Here is a 17,586-nt window from a genome sequence, read left to right as displayed (position 1 = left end):
AATGCAGAATCGTTTAATTAGTACTTTTGCCACGTGTCACTAATACCAACTGAAATAATATCAGTAAAGCCAGAACAAATTAAGGCAGAAAAAATGAAGAATTATGTGTTATCAGTGCATGATCGTGTATGCAATGGCCTAAGACCAGACAGGGTCAGATTCAAACGGTATAAACCATCCTGGCTGCAGTTTTACCGTGACCCTTCGTGTAGGCTAAGCTTCTGCCTCTTTTGTTTTAATTAATGTTCCATCCACCCTGAAACAGCCTTTTGAAGCTGGATTTTCATCCTCTCTGCAAACTGTCCTTTTACAGTGACTACCCTACTTCCCTGCTCGGTTTGCACCTACACTTTCCCACTTGCGACTATTTATACCCAAGAGTCTGTTGCCGTGTGGTTGAGGCTGAGGTTGTGTTTTCACTCCAAGGCTGGTCCAGGTCTTTGGATATGCTTCTGACCTGGTTTTTGGTGCGCTTAACAGACCTTGGATGCGAGAAGCACTCCTTCCAGTGAGTCAGTCCATCATAACACGTGGTGAAGTCCTAAGCGGTGTTCTGCTGGAGTTAAATCCACTGCGTATGCAGTGACAAAGCTTTACTGACGTTCAGAGGCAGGCCAGGTGCTCAGGTTCAGGTGACAGTCTTCAAAGATCGTTCCGCAGTGAAGGTACAAGCCTTCTTCTAATACTGAGGAGTTTATTATTTTCTGAGACTAGAGACAAGCTTTTAGAACAGGAGCCACTGACGCCTCTCTTTAAGCGTTTCCTCCATATTTTGAATTCCATCAACCTCTTATTATTTGGTGGGGAGGGTGGGGGTTGAAGTGTACCATAACTTGTCAGCAAAGTTGGATTTGTTAGCTTATTACATGGAGTACAAGGAATAGTTCATCTAAGCCAGATACTGAATAGGCCAAGAAGAGATAACAAAGAATTATGAATGAGAAATTGAAAAACAGCTAGGGAAAAATACACAGGAATATGTGAGAAGGTGAATTGGTGTCATGCAGCTTGTCAGGAAGATGGGAGGAATGAAGAAGCAGGTATCCATCCCGTCCTTCCCCAACTAGTTGGGCACTTAAAGGAAGGATTCCCATAAAGTAGACCAAAACTGTATCAGTTAAAATTAAAAGTAGAGCCCAAAAGTAAGTTTTTTGGACCCTGCCTCCTTTTGCACATCCCCGTGATGGACTACAAGGCATGCAGAAGGTATGGTTAGTACTGAGATGCCAGGACTTCTGTAACTGCCCTTGGGACACAGCAGTGAGATGTGGAGGCACCGTGCAGGATTTCAGCTCTTCGGCTTCTCAAGCTGCTCTCCCAGACTACCCGATGGGATATGATAGATATCTCCTGGATTGGTTTCATTGTCCTAACAGCTGTTGGTGTCTCCTCCGGAGTCACAGCAAAGGCAGTGGGCACAAGATAGCTGGATTTGGCCTCCAGACCACCAGTTAGGGCATCTCTTAAAAGGTCTGTGACTGTCTCTGCCGTGTCCCAAAACGATGAGCTTAATCACATCGTTCCCCCCCCCCCCCTTTCATGTATGCTTAGCGTTCGTCTGTGATGCTGAAGGATGATAAATCCCTGATATTAATGTTTAAAAAGGGAGCAGTTCTCCAGTAACTACTCACAATGTGCCCTAATTTTTCTTTGAGATTGTGAGAGACACACCCCCCTCCCCAAAGTACAGGGCATTTTGATTTTGGTGGTGGAGAAATTTTAAAATTAAGTAGAATTTATACATTATTCATAAAAGCCCTCCCTTTCTTAGTAGCTGTTTCCAGAAGCTAAATGGTTAAAGTAGAAAATGTTAGTAATTTTGCTGCAAATAAATTGATCAGTATGCAAGACGGTTGTCACTGGCTGAATCATGGTCCACAGTTAAGGTAAACAGATCTGTGATGACATTTTCTGAGCAGAATACCAATGCTGCTACATTTCTTCCCAGAGGTTTCTGACACTTCTTATATGCGGATAAAATTTCTCTCCAAGAAGGTTTTGTTCACAGGAAAGAAATAGCATCTTTGAAAGAGTCTTCTTTAAAGGTGGGATTTATTATATTTCCTGATTTATTTGCTATGATAATTGTGTTAGAGAGCATAGAAAAGGATATTTTTGCTTTTCTGCATATCCTCTCTGTACAGTAGATCTTTCTGATGTGGAGTCTATTTAAAGTATCTGGCAGTGAGCTGCAATAAAACAGTATTGAACAGAGTTAACGGGAACAATGAAATGTTTTAATTCCAATATTCTCTGAAAGTCATCTCTTGTTTTATAATCTCCACAGATAACATGCAAAAGCAATGACTAAATATGCAGCTTTGTTTTAGCATAGGTGTTTCTGTGAAATATTTTTGGCTACATGATGGCTTCATATGTTCAGTGGCATATTCTAAAGTAAGAGGTACAATTTAGTTTATTCCTACATGTCTCCGTGCTAGGCAGAAACCCTCCTTTGCAAATGACTGCAATCAGAACCTGTTTGCTGAGATGCATCTAACCCCCGAATGACTTCAGGGTATGGAAAGATGCAGTTTCCAAAGAACTTTGTGAAATCTGCTCTCTCGGAACACTTAAAATGTCCGTGGATGTTGCTGTTTGAGGGAGAGGGAATGTTCGTATTTCTGTATTTAGCCTTAGATCCATGTTTACTTGGAGGTGATTGACTTCTCGGTCATTCTATGGATTAGCGGTCAGAAATCTGTTGCATTTCTCCTTATATAAGGAGAATCCTGTTAGTCTAATCAGATGCTGGTATCTGACTTTAATCCCGTCAATTACAGTAAGTGCTGAAGGATAAGAGAGCCTTGCTGAGAGCATGCTCCGTGATACCTGACATGTCATAGCAGACTTGGAGCTGGTCATTAAACTTGACGTCAGAGATTCAGAGCCCACTGAAGTCGGTGAGAGCATTTCTGTCACCTCCTGTAGGCTGTGGGTTTAATCCTGGCGTGTGTAGTTGAGAAGAGCGCGGCTTGGCGTGCTGGAAATAACGTGGCTAACAGCTCCTTCTGTAAGGTGGACTTGCAGAGCCTTGCTCCTTGGACGGGTGTCTGAGCCAGTGAGCAAGCCAGGAGGAGCTAGAGCTGGATTTCACTCTGTGGATTTGGGCTGGGGCTTGAGATCTGGTGCTTGGGTTTAAGAGCTGTGGTTTAATAATTCCCGAAGTCAAGAGGAAAGCCCAGATTCATCCAGGCGTGTTGTCCCATCCAGTGATTCTTGTGACTGTGGTTCACATGTGCTTTCAAGTTATCCCCATGCAACGTTTAGCTTGCTTTCTGTCTTCAGTTTTGTAATCCCTCTAGCTATTTTTGTACAGATCTCTGCAACAATTTGAGATTAACTTGGAACTTACTGGGAGTAAATCCCTGTATTTTATCTGTATGTCTTACTGTACATTTGCAGATAATTTAAATTATTTTAAAATCCTTAAATATATCTGGTGTATACTATCTGTATATAAATATATCTGGTATATACAGCACTGGAGAAAAGTTTGAGCAGAGCTTGATGTGTTCAGCAGTAAATTTAATTCTGGACAGAAGCATATGGATCAATTCTGCTGCTTTTACGATGCACAGTGCTGTTGTCCCAGGATTAGCACAGCTCCTCGGGGGTCCCTGCGGTGACCGTGAGGATTATGGCAGGGTCAGGCCTGCGCCCAGGCATGGCAGTGATAAGACAAGGCCTCTTAGGTCATCTGGTCTGTAACTGGAAGAATATCCACTACAAATGTGAGCGTTTTGCTGAGTTTTACGTTAATAGCATTTCTGTGTTCTTTGGCTGATCTCTAGGTCGCTTTCTAACCTTGAAATTAAATACTGTGTGCATTTTTCAATAGAAGAGCGATTTCCATTTGACACTAAGGAAGTTCTTTTAAACAAATTATTTTTCAGAGCACTGCCACGAAGGTTATAGATGATTTTCTTGAACATTCAGCTTGACATTGTTTTGCTTTCTGAACATTATACCTTTACACTTATGTTTTAATTTTGGGTAAGGTAAGCAATGTTTGTCTTATTTCTGTTGGCAGAAGGAAAGTCTCCTCGAGAAGTCCAATCTCAGAAAGAGAACAGTTTGTTACCTGCTTCGTTGCTGCTGAAACCCTCCTGTGAGCATCAGTATTAACATCTGTGTGGATGTGGGCCTTGAAACGTCGTCTTTGATTGTTGACCACATCTTTCATTTTACTTCATTTTATTTTTGTTGGTAACTAACTTGACACCTGCTTCTGCATTGATGGGCTTTGGTACTAGTTTATGCTACAGCAGAATGGCTTCATTTACTTTAGGGGGCTGCCCAAAATGTGTCATGAAGCTTCAGACAATAGCATCTTCCTCTTCTGATGATGATTGTTATTAGGTCTTGGACCAATACACACTTCTTTTTTTTTTTTTTTAAGGAAATAGGCTCCCTGGAGTACCCATCTATGACAATATTTCTGTCAGAGATTGTGGTCTGTGGGTGGTTGCTTGTCCCCTGTCTTTCCTTCTGGAGCATGGACATACAGTTACCTTCTCTGATCTCCAGTGCTTAGTCAGAGAAGAATCTGGCTGTTCTGTCGGGTTCTTATTCTGACTCTTCCACGCTGGCCTTTGCTTTCTGAGATAACTCTTTCATACTTTTCTTACCAGCCCATTTTGTAGTTATCCCATCCTGTCTATAAAACCCTCTTTTACAAATGTAAATAACATTAAAGATCTATTGCTTTTAGATGCTTGCTGATGAACAGAGATGGAACTAATTTGGGAAGCAGCTCAGACCTCTTCCGTCATCTCCTCAGACGTTCTTGCAACCTGGAGGGGAAGGCGGGGAGCAGCTCGGTTTGTGAGCAGAGCTTTTACAGCCACAATCCAGTGCTTTCATTTCTAGAGCAGCTAGAGCATCTGGGTGATGCTCAGCTGGGTGCTGGAAGCTGCAGTGGGGTCACTGAGTGATCCAAAGTACTGAGTACTGAATTGCTTTCCTCGTTGTATTCCTTACGTGGCTTGGGGAGACCCAGCCCACCCTCTGGTTTCACCCTCTTCAGAACTCAGAAAAAATATTTGATGGCAGGAAAGAAAGCTTGGAAAGCTGACTGCAAAATTTTATTAGCAGGGTGCAGCTACCCTGTGGGGTTTTGTGAAAGCTGTAATAGGTCACGCAGTGGCTGGTGGCGCCTTGGCATGGCGGACTCTGAAGTGGAAAGGTAAATTGGGTGTCTTATGCGTGGTTGTACGTGCAGGGCTGTCACACCTGGCTGTCCCTTAAGGGAAATCCTTCTGATTTTAAGGGCCTGAAACTATAGGCACTCTTAGGTGAGCTTTACTGTGTGTGGAGCCCCTGATTTTATTTTCCTGTGCGTGTATCTTGGAAATGGAAATTTTTGAATACGTCCTTCTAGGGCAGTCAGCTCAATCAACTTAATTTTGTTCTCCCAGGACTGTGAAGACGTGTTTAAAGGCTATTTTGTGTAAGAAGTTGATTTCTTCGTTTTGTTTTTATTGATGCGTCATTCTGGAGATTGAAGATACCTACACAGTAACTCTTCATTTGTCTATCAGGGTATAATCTGATTATTTGCTTCAAAATGTTTTCTTTCAGGTGTTTTTGGACACTGATATTTTTATTTGATATTGACAATCATATATTTATTTGATATTTTTGCCTAGCCACAACCACCTAAATTGGACGTCTGATTAGAACTATATGTCTGCCTGAGTAGTCAGTGACAAGAGCAAGGGCCCTACAAAAAGAGGGCTACTCAACCTAACTCAGATACATCCCTAAGCATGGAATGCGTAGTACTGCAAGGATGGTGTTTCATTTCTATTTCTATCTATAAAGTTAACTTAAATAATCTCTTTTACTTCTAGACTTTGAGGAGGAGATGAATCCAACCCTTGGCATGGTTTTCTTCGATTTTCTTTTATCCTTGAGGAAAATGAGGCTACAAGAATTTCTCATTACAAATACAGCATTACGTTCAGTCTCTTAAAATACCACTCGATTGATTTGAAATTGTTTTATGATTACTAATTAAAAAAAGCAAAAACTGATCTCCCAAATGATTTACACTAAAATGTGTTTCTGAGTGATAGGGACACTTTGCAGGTAGATTTATGGTTTTCGCCATCTGTTTTAACAAATGAGTCAGCAGAGCATTTCAAAATAACCTTCGGTTATACCCATGAAATGTGAGTTTGAATGTTCCAAGTGAATTACCGGCATGAGAGTGCTAAAAGTACTTTTTCTGGAAATAGTGTTTTACCAGTCGTTTAGATGCTCTTGCTTTTATTTGTATGGAAGTACACCAACATACATTAATGTAGTGATTCCACATACCAGAAGCTTTAGACACAGCAGGGCTTTTCATAGTATGGTAATGTAGGCAGAGGTCTTGTTGGTTGTCCTTGCACACTTTTTTGAAAAATATCGGATGAGTATTTTGTTCTGTTGCTTTTTGCTTGAAAAGGAGTTAATGAAAGTAAATGCACCAGAAGAAATTCATGGAATCAGTGAAGCAGATAAAATGTTACTATTTGAAATGCATAATGCTGCATAATGGATTTATATAAAGTGTGGCAGAGATGAAGTGCTCTACAGACATAATGAAAGAAACATGGATTCCTGCTTCCGTAATTGAAGTTCTTTTGTATTGATCTGTTGGGAAAGAATAGCAGGATTTTTGAACAGATTTGCTTCCCATTAGTAAATATATTTATTTGTAGCTCCAGATACTCAGCCAAGTTTGAAAAAAGAAAAGCGGGAAGGAGGATGCATTTTCTTTCATGATAATTAAATGTTATGACTGGAGATTTTTACCTCCAGAGTAAGTAAAGTTTATCTACATTTGAAAAGTTTTAATTACTTGCATACTTTACAGGAATCGCACAGAGACAAAACGTGCTTAACCTGTGAAGTAGGAAAAAATGATATAAATACGTTATATTCCATTTTTCTTTTTTAGAGTGTAACAGACTGTTACTGATAGCTTGTAGAAGTACTTGCCGGTAGTGGTCTGAAGACAGTTGCACTGTTTTTGTTCCTCAGGTCAAGGATTTGAGGTTTGGAGATCTCCTTAAGCCTGGAGCACTGGCAGAGGGATGAGTGCCAGCCTGCGTTTCAGGCTCAGGTCAGCTCTGCAAGGTGCCACGCACAAATGCAGGAAGACTTGGAGCTCTGCTAAGTTCAGTCTGGTCCACTGAGTGCTACCAAAATGTAAATAATAAAAAAACAGCGTTGCCCAGTAATTAATTCCTGCTCTAAACTCTTGACCTCTTTGGCAAACTGGGAAGTCCTTGAAGTTTTATTTTCCTCAGTTCGTACAGCTTCATTTCTCTTGGGAATTCAGCCCCGCATATCTCTACGGGGCAATGGAACTACTGTTAAAGGTTGCTGGCCTTCCTCTGCCAGCCCCTCTGAGAAGCAGAACTGTGACAATCCCATAGGTAACCGTTAATGCAGAGGCACCTGCAGTATGCTGTGTTCTCTCAGCCATCTCCCAAGGCACACATAATGGTTATTTACAAACCTGCACTTGTTTTAAAGGAGCTGACAGCTTGCTAGGCTTTGATGGGAGAGCTTTACTTTTTCTTCGAAATAAAAAGGAAAGCTTTTCCCCGTTTATGTTTGAAAGGGCCGTTCCGTAACTTTGTCATCGCGGGTTTCTCGTTGGAGGTAATGGATTAAAAGATCTTTTTCCCCTCCCTCTTTCCCTACTTCTGTATTACAGAAATGGCATCGGACATTCCTGGCTCGGTGGCCTTGCCGGTGGCACCAATGGCAAGTGGACAGGTGAGAATGGCAGGATCCATGCCTTCCAGAGGAGGAAAGCGCCGCTCTGGGTAAGCCATTTCCTTTTTTTCAGTGCTGAATGGAAACTATTTTTATTGAAAACCTGGAAATACATATTTGTATCTTTATTATATAATGTTTATATAGGTAAACTGTGTTATGGTATTAGTTGCTGGTGTTTTGCTTTTCTTTTCAATGTATCTGCTCTCACTGCAAGATCAAACTTGCTGATAGGGGTGGTGTTTGTTGTTTTGCACACTTCAAAGGACTTTGGGATTTGGCAAAGCATCCAGAAACAGAGTTTGGGTCCCATGGCTGTTTTTTGTGTAATGATTGTGTGTTGCCTACGTCTGTTTAATCTCAAAAGCATTTATCATTTGAATAAAGCTAATAAGATGTGTTCTTACTTGTACATGCTGACTTATCCAGCTTCATCTGAAAATTGGACCTGGAATCTCTCAAATAAATGCCTTCTGTTAATAATGTTTTCTTTACAGTCCCAGGTACAGAAATAGCACAAGTAGTTTCTCTGTTCAGATTTTGTGGTGTATGGTATCCTAAACTTCATGGGAAATGTTGCATAGTCTCCCCACTTCTGGGAGAAAGGGCCTGAATCGAGTTCCTAACCTAGATGAAGGTTCTGCTAAAGAAGAGGATTTGTTTTATCCAAATATAAAGGTTGGCATGGTGTAGCCATAGCTTTTCCACGTCACATTGTTCTGTGGCAGCTGATAGTAATCTTCTGTATTAGAAGAAAAACATATCAAGAGATGCAGAAGAGCAGAAAACCACTCTCTAATACTATCAGAAATACCAAAAATACCTTTTTATTTTTTTTTTTTCCCTTAACAAATGGTTGATCGCAAGTAATGGTGATTCTTTCCCAGAGATATCTCTGGTACAAGTGTGCCTGCAAAAGAGATTGGTTAGTATTATACTTAGCCCTAAATATTACAGTGGTAGGACTTAACGGGATCGATAGTGTGAATAAAATCTTCACTGATAGGCACCTGGTGAGAAGACCTAATTCCCCGTGAGTGCTGGCCAAGACGTGCTGCCAGTTCTGGGTGCCTGCCCAAGTACCGGTGCTGGAGTCTTGTTCCTGGAACGAGTTGAGAGAGGAGAACGTGGACCTTGCCTTGGATGCAGAACTGAGCTGGTGTGAACTGAGCACTTGGGGTGTTTGCTCTGAGGGAGGTTCCTTTGGGCAGGACAGTTTGGAGGTTGTTCCTCTTGGAGTATGCTTCCGTATGCTGAGCTAACTGTATAGAACTGCTCTGAGAAATTCCTGAAATCTGTTTTTAAGAGGCATCCCGTTTTTAATTTGAAACTGTTCAGTGAAAAAGCCTTTTCAAAGTTGCCCTCAGAAGAGAAAACAAAGCATTAACATATTTTTATTGCTACATGGCTTGTATAACCTTCTGTGCTTTTGAGTTGCAGGATAGTTGATATCTGTTTTTGATCATAAACCATGTCAACTACGAATACAAGTTTGCAAATTACTGTTACCAAGGGTTGATGCTGCTGACTGTGAAATCTTCTGATTATATTAAGTCCTGACTTGATATTAATTGAAAGCTCTGCTTTAAATGTTGCGTTTTAATATCATCAATCTATTTGCAAGGAAGCGGAGTGGGGGAGGATAGGAAGAACGTAAAACCAAATGATTTGAAATGTATTTAATATGCAAATTCAGTGAATAAGATAGTACAGATTTGCTGTTATATCCATACTGTGGTACTTTATCTGTGCACCGTAGCTCTAAACTAATAACCCTTTTTCAAGTCTGAGCCAAGGGTGCGTTTTTTTTGTTCAGTGTGTACATATTCAGGCCTGGAGGGAAAGAATGCCTGCTGTCTCTAATTCCTTGAAGCTTCTCTTTGAACAAAGTTGCAGCTAACACTTGGTCCTTTCATTACTGTCCTGGCGATATATCTTTGTACACCTAAATCCTTGGGCATTTTAGAAATGAATGCTTTGTGTCAGACATAAAGGAATATAGCTCATGAACACAGTTGCCTTTTCTAGCTCCAGTTATCTCTGAAAATTGTTTCTTTTCTCATAATTGCTGAGGCAAGCTGGCAGAATAATTGCTGTGTGGACTTGAATGTAGATCAGTTTAAACTCATTGGCTATCCAGGAGGTGTTCTGCGGTGCAGGCATTCAGCTTCATTGACAGCTCAGAAAAATATTTTTCCTTTCTATAAATTATACCAAGCGCTTCATAGAAAAAAGTGACAGCCTAGTAGTGCATAAGAGAAAGCATCGCTGTGATCAGTAACTACCGAATGTAAAGTGAAGTCTTTAGGTTTAAAGTAGTTTTAGAGGATAAAGGGGCTTTTTTGCCCTCCTTGGTTATCTGTACTTGGAGAGGAAGGGCTGTTTTTTTTGTTGTTTGCTTTTACAGATGCTTTGGTTTTGTTTCAGTTCAGCACATGGTCTTGTTTCTCAGGCACAGAACAGGGAGATTTGGGGAGGAAGAGACCGCAGCCAGCAATCTCTCTCCCCGGGTGCCCCCATCTTGCACCGAACAAAGGGCTGTAGTGCAGATCCTCATCCTCCTCTCAGCAGCTCTGCCCCATCATTCCTACCTGCACCTTCCTATACCGAATAATCGTGGCAAGCCATCTTTTGACACTGCTTGGGAGTTTTACATAATTATTTTATTGTGTTCAAATCCTCTCCCATCTCATTTTTTAACCTGTGCAGAACCACCTTGTGTTGTGAATTGTTTTTTTTTGTATGAAAATGTTTCTAATTAAAAATCAGTAATAAAAATATTTTTGTCACATTACTTTTGTTACCCACACATCTTTTGATGAAAATGTTTTACTAAGTACCTCGTACATCAGATCTTTTCACGATTGACGTGAACAGTATGAAAGAGGAAAACAAGACTTATGCTCTTTCCTCAAAACAAAAGAGCACAGTGCAGCTCTTTTTTAGTCTCTTTTTAATGGGAAATTTAAATGAAGATAAGATACTCTTTCTGGAACTTCTGAAATGATGTCATTTGTCTTCTTCAAGGTTGCTTCGACTGCTTTGGTACTGTGCAATATATTCTATCTGAACAGAAGATCTTATCTGCCAGGGTATGAAGGGTTTGTTGGAATATTATTTTTGTGTGTTCTCCTGTGTTCAGCTAAAGGTTGCAGCTGATTCCTTACCTTTCACTTTGCCTTACTACAAAGCAGATGGGGTGGTTCTGGCAGGAAGTTAGAATCACTGACTTTAAACCTGAGGTTTTTTTTTTCAGATTTTTAGAGGATTTTTTTTTTCATTTTGCACAGTGAAATGTGAAATTAGGGAACTTATTTATTAACAAAGAGGGGACAGATGCATTTGCATTTTTGCAAGTATTGACATTTTCATGAACTACATGTTCAATTTCTTATTTTTTTATCTTATTGCATTTGGAAAGAAGTCAAGATTTTTTGGTAGTTGAAAAAGGAAAGGTGTTATTTAGAGATTTAGTATGCTGCAGTCTGGCATTGCACCCTAGGCAACGAGTTTCTGCAGTGATGAGCCTGTTGTACATGTGGTAGGGGTTACCTATGGGTATTATTAACCCATCAAGATCTTATGAGATGAGAAGCTGATAGCCAGCCATTTGGAAAAGTAGGGAGTAAGGAGTAAGTGGGACTAGGCATTGAGCATGGGCAGCAGGATCAAGCCTTAAACTGTCATCAGGCTCTCTGTAATTCTCGGTATTATATTCTGGCAATAATAAAACTTAGTCTAAAGTGCAGCAGAGACAATACTTGATTTTTGAGGGGAAAATCCATTTCTAACACTCAGCTAGAGTATTTGGCTGGAAGCTAAGAAAATCTACCACAGTATGGAATCCTAGTGTATTGGAGAGGAAGAAAAGGGAATTAAAAAATGAATGCATCTCAAATTTAAGGAGTGTCTTACTAAATCTCTGGGGGAAAGTCTTTTTCCTATAGTATGACTATGTATTTTTTTTCTGCCCGTGTTCCATACACTGGAAACTCCAGCTTTATCTCAGTTGTGTTTCAGTTGCTGGTGAAACCAGGGAAGGATACGCCTGACATGGTGATTTTGCAAGTTGTTCTAGCTGCAGCCAGCCTAGTGCCTGCCCGAATGTGTGCTTTGCTTGAAATGAAACAGCTCTCACCTAACATTGACTTTCACATTTTTGGCGTAAGCACAAACACTGCGATTGATATAACCCCAAAGTGGGTTCTGGGCTGCACATTATTATGTGGGGAAGAAGCAGGTAGGTAAGAGCACAGCTTCAACAAGATGATAATGCACAAATGTTAAAATACAATGAGTGTTGCAGCATATCTGAGGAAATTCAGGTTGTGGATGCCAGCACCGAAGGCCACGTTTGGGGCTAGCAGCACATCACAGGGTCCTCCTGGCTTAGTACTTCTGCATAGGAGATGTCGCTGGCCGCTGGAGGTCGGTGTTGTTCTGCACAATGCAGCTGAGAGGTCCCTGGCAAGGGAAGTGATTTAGAAACTGGGTTTGGTGATAATTAGGTGAGCAAGAATGTAATTTGTAGTGAAAATGATGATTGCATCAAACAACCAAATTAAATGTGCATCTCTTCTTAAGACTCTTTTGGGAAAATGGTTTTCTCCCTGCTTCCTTTAGAAATGAATGATCGCTATTGCCATCTGGAAAATATTACTCTGTCTTTTTCTAATGCCATTTCCAATTCCTGTGCTTATTTGCTGCTCACGTCCTGATTGTACGTAGATTGCTGTGAGTCAAATGCGTCTCGTATAGACCAGTCTGTCTTTGATATCAAAATTAGGAAGCAAGGCTGTATTGTCTAACTGGAGCACATTCTGCTGTATGTTCATGCAATTTTAAAGAGTGTTTTTACACCACTGATCCCACACTCTGAATGTATAAATCTTAATTTTTAATTGGAAAGGTTTTTTTTTTTTTTAATATTGAGTTAAATATTGCCACTTTTCAGGGTTTTTGCCTTTAATATGACATATATCTATTGGTAACATGAAGTAGTAGAGGCATTGAATTTGTAATTATATAAATTATATTATATTACACTGAAATGCTAGAAAGCTTCGAGTGTGAAGAAACCCAATAAAATCATTTGCAAAAAACCCTGTGATTTCCTATCTACACGAATTACATTTATGTGACTGCTCAAGTCTCTGTCATACTAACATAGCTTCTATTAAAATAAATACACTAACACAGTAATTGTATATGGTAATTTTATATCAGATTGGTTCTTAGTCTGGCATAATGCCAGAGTCGCCCTCTTGTAATCGGGATATCTATTTGTCTACCTCTTCTTAGGGATACAAACATGTAAAAAATACTTTTTACAGAGCTTTGTAGTGACAGTATCAACAGGAAGGAGGTAATCATGCTGCGTAGTGTAGGAAAGTAATTTAGGTGACTAATTTAGGAGCTTAATCTTCCTAGTGTCTCTGTGTGATAAGTGAAGAAAAAGGTTCTTGCTTTTTGTGGCTCCCTAGAGCATCCTAACTGGAGGGCTAGGATTTGGCCCAAGGAAGAGCTCGTCTCTTTTACTTAAGAAGGTCTGGGACATGAAGCAGGTAAGTTAGGTGCACAGTAGATCCACAGGTCATTTTAGGATGGCCTGGGTAAGGAACAGCACAAAGTAATTGCTGCCTACAGCCAGGTAATTGCTACCTACAGCCTGGTTGGTAATTCATGTGAAATTATTGGAGATATAGGACAGGTCTAAGAGTGTGCCATGGTTACGATCAATAGAGGTGAAATACGTAATCTTTTTGGCAAAGAGGCTGGGAGTCGATAACTGCTCTACCTTTAATTTCTGTAGACTTCTATCAGGCCTTAGAGATAGCACTTCTGGCTGTTTCACAAGAATTGCATTTGTTTAATATTTCCTTTTATTTGTTGATTTTAGCAGTGTGGATTTTTGTGGAGCAGAACAGCGTGTTTTTTTGTTTGTTTTGTTTTGGTGGTGGTGGTGGTTGTTTATTTGTTTTTTAACTTGTGTTCTTTGTATTCCTGGCAGCTAATAAGCTACTTTTAGGGGGGTCTGGAGAGTATGGGCAAGACTGGAATCTACAGCCATCACTACCCCCAGTCAAAATATAAATCAAACAAGATTGAGAACTGTTGACTTGAATGTTCATGTCACCATTGCCAACTTCATGATTACATATTTGGAAATCTTGCTTTTACAGAATGGATTTCGATGATGAAGATGGGGAAGGACCCAGCAAATTTTCAAGGTGAGCCTTTATGAAGCGTTGACCAAATTTCTTACTTTTTCTGTGGAGAAAGACAGCTGTCTCACTACTGCTGTTTTATAGTCTCTGTGGATATGGGCTGAAGGAATTGCCAACAGCTTGACCTAAATTCTAGTTACAGTTTACCAGCTTCCTCTGCAAATTAGGCACACTGACAAAAATCTGCTTGATGTAGTTATTGGCTTACAAAGTTGACAGAATATTTGTGTCATAATTTCACTCTGCAGCTAAAAATCACAATTTTTCTCATTTGACATAGCTTAGTATTTCAACTGCTGTAAATGAATTTTGATAATTTGATATTGCTGAAGTTGTCTTTTTGCCACTGAAAAATAATTTTACTTTGAACTTAGTTCACATACTAACTACTTGTTAAGACAATATGACAGATCCTAGAGGCATGGGTTGTTTTTTTAAGATTCAAGGTCATTATGTACATTAGGTGTAACTGAATAGTAAGAATTGCCAAAATAAATGTTACAGTTAATGTGGAATATTCTATGCTAGAAACAAAAACAAACATCAAAGCATCATTGCCATTTTTCACTTTTCCTTTTGTTCCAGTCACACTGTTTGCATTTTTTCATTAGAAACCAAGTGCCTGCACTGAGAATAGGTGCTTTGAGGCCTACTGATAACTGCCGATCATTCAGATTGTAATTGCAGCTATATAGTAGCAGCCATGTTCAAGCACAGCTGTCACTATAGGGTTTAACAGGATGTGTTGCAACACCATAACATAACCTCCTGGACAGGACCAGCAGCACACAAGTTTAGCTGGCGTCTTTTACAGAAAGAATATACCAGTCTATGGCATTAAAACACCTGGTCTGAGGGCTACTCTAATGTTTGGTAGATGATGTGTGTTAAGGGTTCAAGATTTGTAATTAATATGATCTGATTTTTGCCTGCATAAGCATCAGGGTTTCTAGGTACAGTTGTGCACATGAGTTGGTCTGTCTCCAGCCTGGCTTTAGCCATGGGTTGTGAGGAAAGCCAGTATTTCCATTATTTTTATTGGAGAAGTACGGTGTACAGTGCGTAGACTCTCTGATTTTAGATGCCGGATCAAAATGTGATATTTAAATCTTTAATGATGTAAAAACAAACAAACAAAACAGATTGTTCTGCTTTTACAGAGGGTACAGAAAAACAATGTGGAGATGCCCAGGGCTATGTGCAGACATCCTCTTCTGGCCACGGTTGACCTCTCAAGGAGATGTTATTTCTAGTTGTCCTCCTTTTAGGTCTTTTTCCCTTCTCCACATTGCTCACATAACTGATTCCTAACTTGTGTTGGCCAAAATTAGTTGGTTAGCAAAGAATTGCTTTTTAAAAGTTTAAGCTAACCCAGCTTGCCTTGACTGAAGTACCTCAATAATGCACTCGTAGAGGTCAGCTGGGAGACTCGAAGGGAGAAAAGAGTAGCTAGAGGCAACAGCATCTTCAGCCCAGCCAACCAGACAAGAATGAGTAGACAGCCCCTAAGCTAGCAGCAGCACTAGAAGTAGTGGCGTTAGCGTGGTGCTCCACGTGAGTTAACACACATTGCTTCTCAGGGAGTTCCAAGGCAGCTCAAGTACCTGCATGGCTTCTCACTGTCACCTGGAGACACATGCATGTACTTCTCACCTAACAGCATGTGGGCATTCCTCATTGAATCTGTATTTTTGTTTAAAATTGTTCAGGCACAGTATGTTCTCAGAGCAGAGTCAAGTGGAAGAAAGTGACATTTTCACTTGAACGTTTTGAGGGTGTTAGTGCTAAAACAATGTAGAAAGGAATGTGCCTCAAGTCTCGCTTAAGCTTTGTCATGAGAGTTTGAGTCAGACTTAGTGAGGAAGGAAAATATGAAGCCTCATAGAGGAACTTGCACATTTGTGGTACTTACAATTACTTTTAACTCATTTCAGAGGAGAAGTTGTTAATTATTAGTTTTTAGAAAAGATGCTTAGTTATGCTGTGTTTCCTTATCAAGTAATAAGTGAAAGCTTCATAGGCTCTCTGTAGTAATAAATTACATTGTTTTGGAAAGACATAATTCTAATACAAAATCTCACTGGTCTATTCTTAACCAGTAATGCTCTTCACTTGTAGAAAACCCATTAGCCTCTTAACCTTTTTTTTTTTTTAATTTTTTAAAATTTTTTTATTTTCAAAAACTTACTTTTTCTGTTTTGGAAAAAAGCATTTTTGGTTTCTCCAAAAGTAAGATTTTTTTTTCAAGATGCAAAAAATGCATCTTTTTGTAACTACTTTAGCAAAATCTAATTTTGAAGGATTAGTATGTTTTTAGGAAAGGGAAAGGAGCATGTCATTTTTTAGTAAAACATCACATTGGTGCCTGTCTCTGGGACAGCACTTCAGAAGCAATGAAACTTCAATCCTGTGGGGCTAAAGTCCCATTGATCTGGATTTCCTCCATAAAGTTGACAGTGATACACCACGAGTATCTGTTTGGGCATCTAACTTCTGTTGATTTGGGAGAGAATGAGATAACTGTTTACTTCTAGATATTTATGACAGTTTTAATTTCACTTTTATTTACCTAGCAGTTTCATCTGCCTGCCTGACTTTAGCCAGTCTTACCAACAGATGGTACATCATAGATACCTACCAGAGCTTTTTTCTGAAGGCATCCCTATGTATTGCATTGCACTTAAGTGTGTGTCTGTGCCCTCCCATGTTATCTGTAGACCATCAGTGCCCTCTACTGAAAGGAGCGAGTTGTGGTTGCAATCTGGGAAAGATACAGCTCATTCACTTCCAACACAGCAATGAATATTTCATGGGCTGCTGCCGATAGAAGCTCAGTGGTGTTTTCTGTAATGGTGCTGGTTGTTAAGTTTCCCAAGCAATAAGTGTACGTCAGAGTGTCTGCATAAATCCACTGAAATATGTCTTCAACTTGTTTTAAATGTACAAATGAAGTTTTTGAATCAGCATGGCTTGGAAGTTTCATTAAACTCCACATTTTCTTTGCTTTATTATTTTCATGCCCTCATTTTTCTTGCTGTTATTTGTAATAGTTTGCAGTTGTGAACCTCTTTGCTTTCTGCTGTGTGTTGACTTTAGTACAATGTATAACACTTGTGAATTTACTTGCTATCTTTTGTTTATAGGTATGATGGTGATCAAATCTCTGGTGATAAGGAAAAGTTTGCAAGGTAGGCGTGTTCCGTAGAGGTCTTCTGCTGAGAGAAAAGAGGGGAATGGTCATATCCAGAACATCTCAGTATTTGTGCATTAGCTTAGAGAGCTGGTTATTTTGTTTCTAGGTGGGAAGATGATCAAAGTACTGCTGACACAGAAAGGATGGCCAGGTATGAGAAAGGAAAATCAAAAATGGTTTGCCCCCATTTTTATTTTATATGATGCAGTTCTGACTGTCAGAAGGGTTGACTGATCCAAAAATGCTTGAAGTCAGAAACACTAATGCTGGACCAAAGTGGGTTTGGATCAGCTCCCGCAATCTCCTAAAATGTAATATGCCTCCAAAACATCCACGCAAAAACAAAGCTAGAATTGACAGAATTAGGACATCATCCTGCACATGTTTATG

The 17,586-nt window shown here is 39.9% G+C and overlaps 1 protein-coding gene across 8 annotated transcripts in view; it reads left to right on the top strand.

Moving 5' to 3' along the window:
• Positions 1-17,586, top strand: part of ARNT2 (aryl hydrocarbon receptor nuclear translocator 2) — a 107,269-nt gene that overhangs the window by 17,084 nt on the left and 72,599 nt on the right. For 2 of the 8 annotated variants that reach the window (XM_035554636.2, XM_035554635.2), the window contains exons 2-5: positions 7,715-7,826; positions 13,959-14,006; positions 17,147-17,191; positions 17,303-17,347. In XM_035554636.2, coding sequence (XP_035410529.1) covers positions 7,715-7,826; positions 13,959-14,006; positions 17,147-17,191; positions 17,303-17,347 — 250 coding nt within the window. Of the gene's footprint in view, positions 1-4,093; positions 4,112-7,032; positions 7,201-7,714; positions 7,827-13,958; positions 14,007-17,146; positions 17,192-17,302; positions 17,348-17,586 lie in introns of those variants that run through there. The other 6 variants (XM_035554640.2, XM_035554641.2, XM_035554637.2 and 3 more) reach the window with 5 other exon arrangements.

This window comes from Cygnus atratus, chromosome 11 (genome assembly GCF_013377495.2).
Source record: "Cygnus atratus isolate AKBS03 ecotype Queensland, Australia chromosome 11, CAtr_DNAZoo_HiC_assembly, whole genome shotgun sequence".
NCBI lineage: Eukaryota > Metazoa > Chordata > Aves > Anseriformes > Anatidae > Cygnus > Cygnus atratus.
This window is presented reverse-complemented; position numbering and strand designations above follow the sequence as displayed.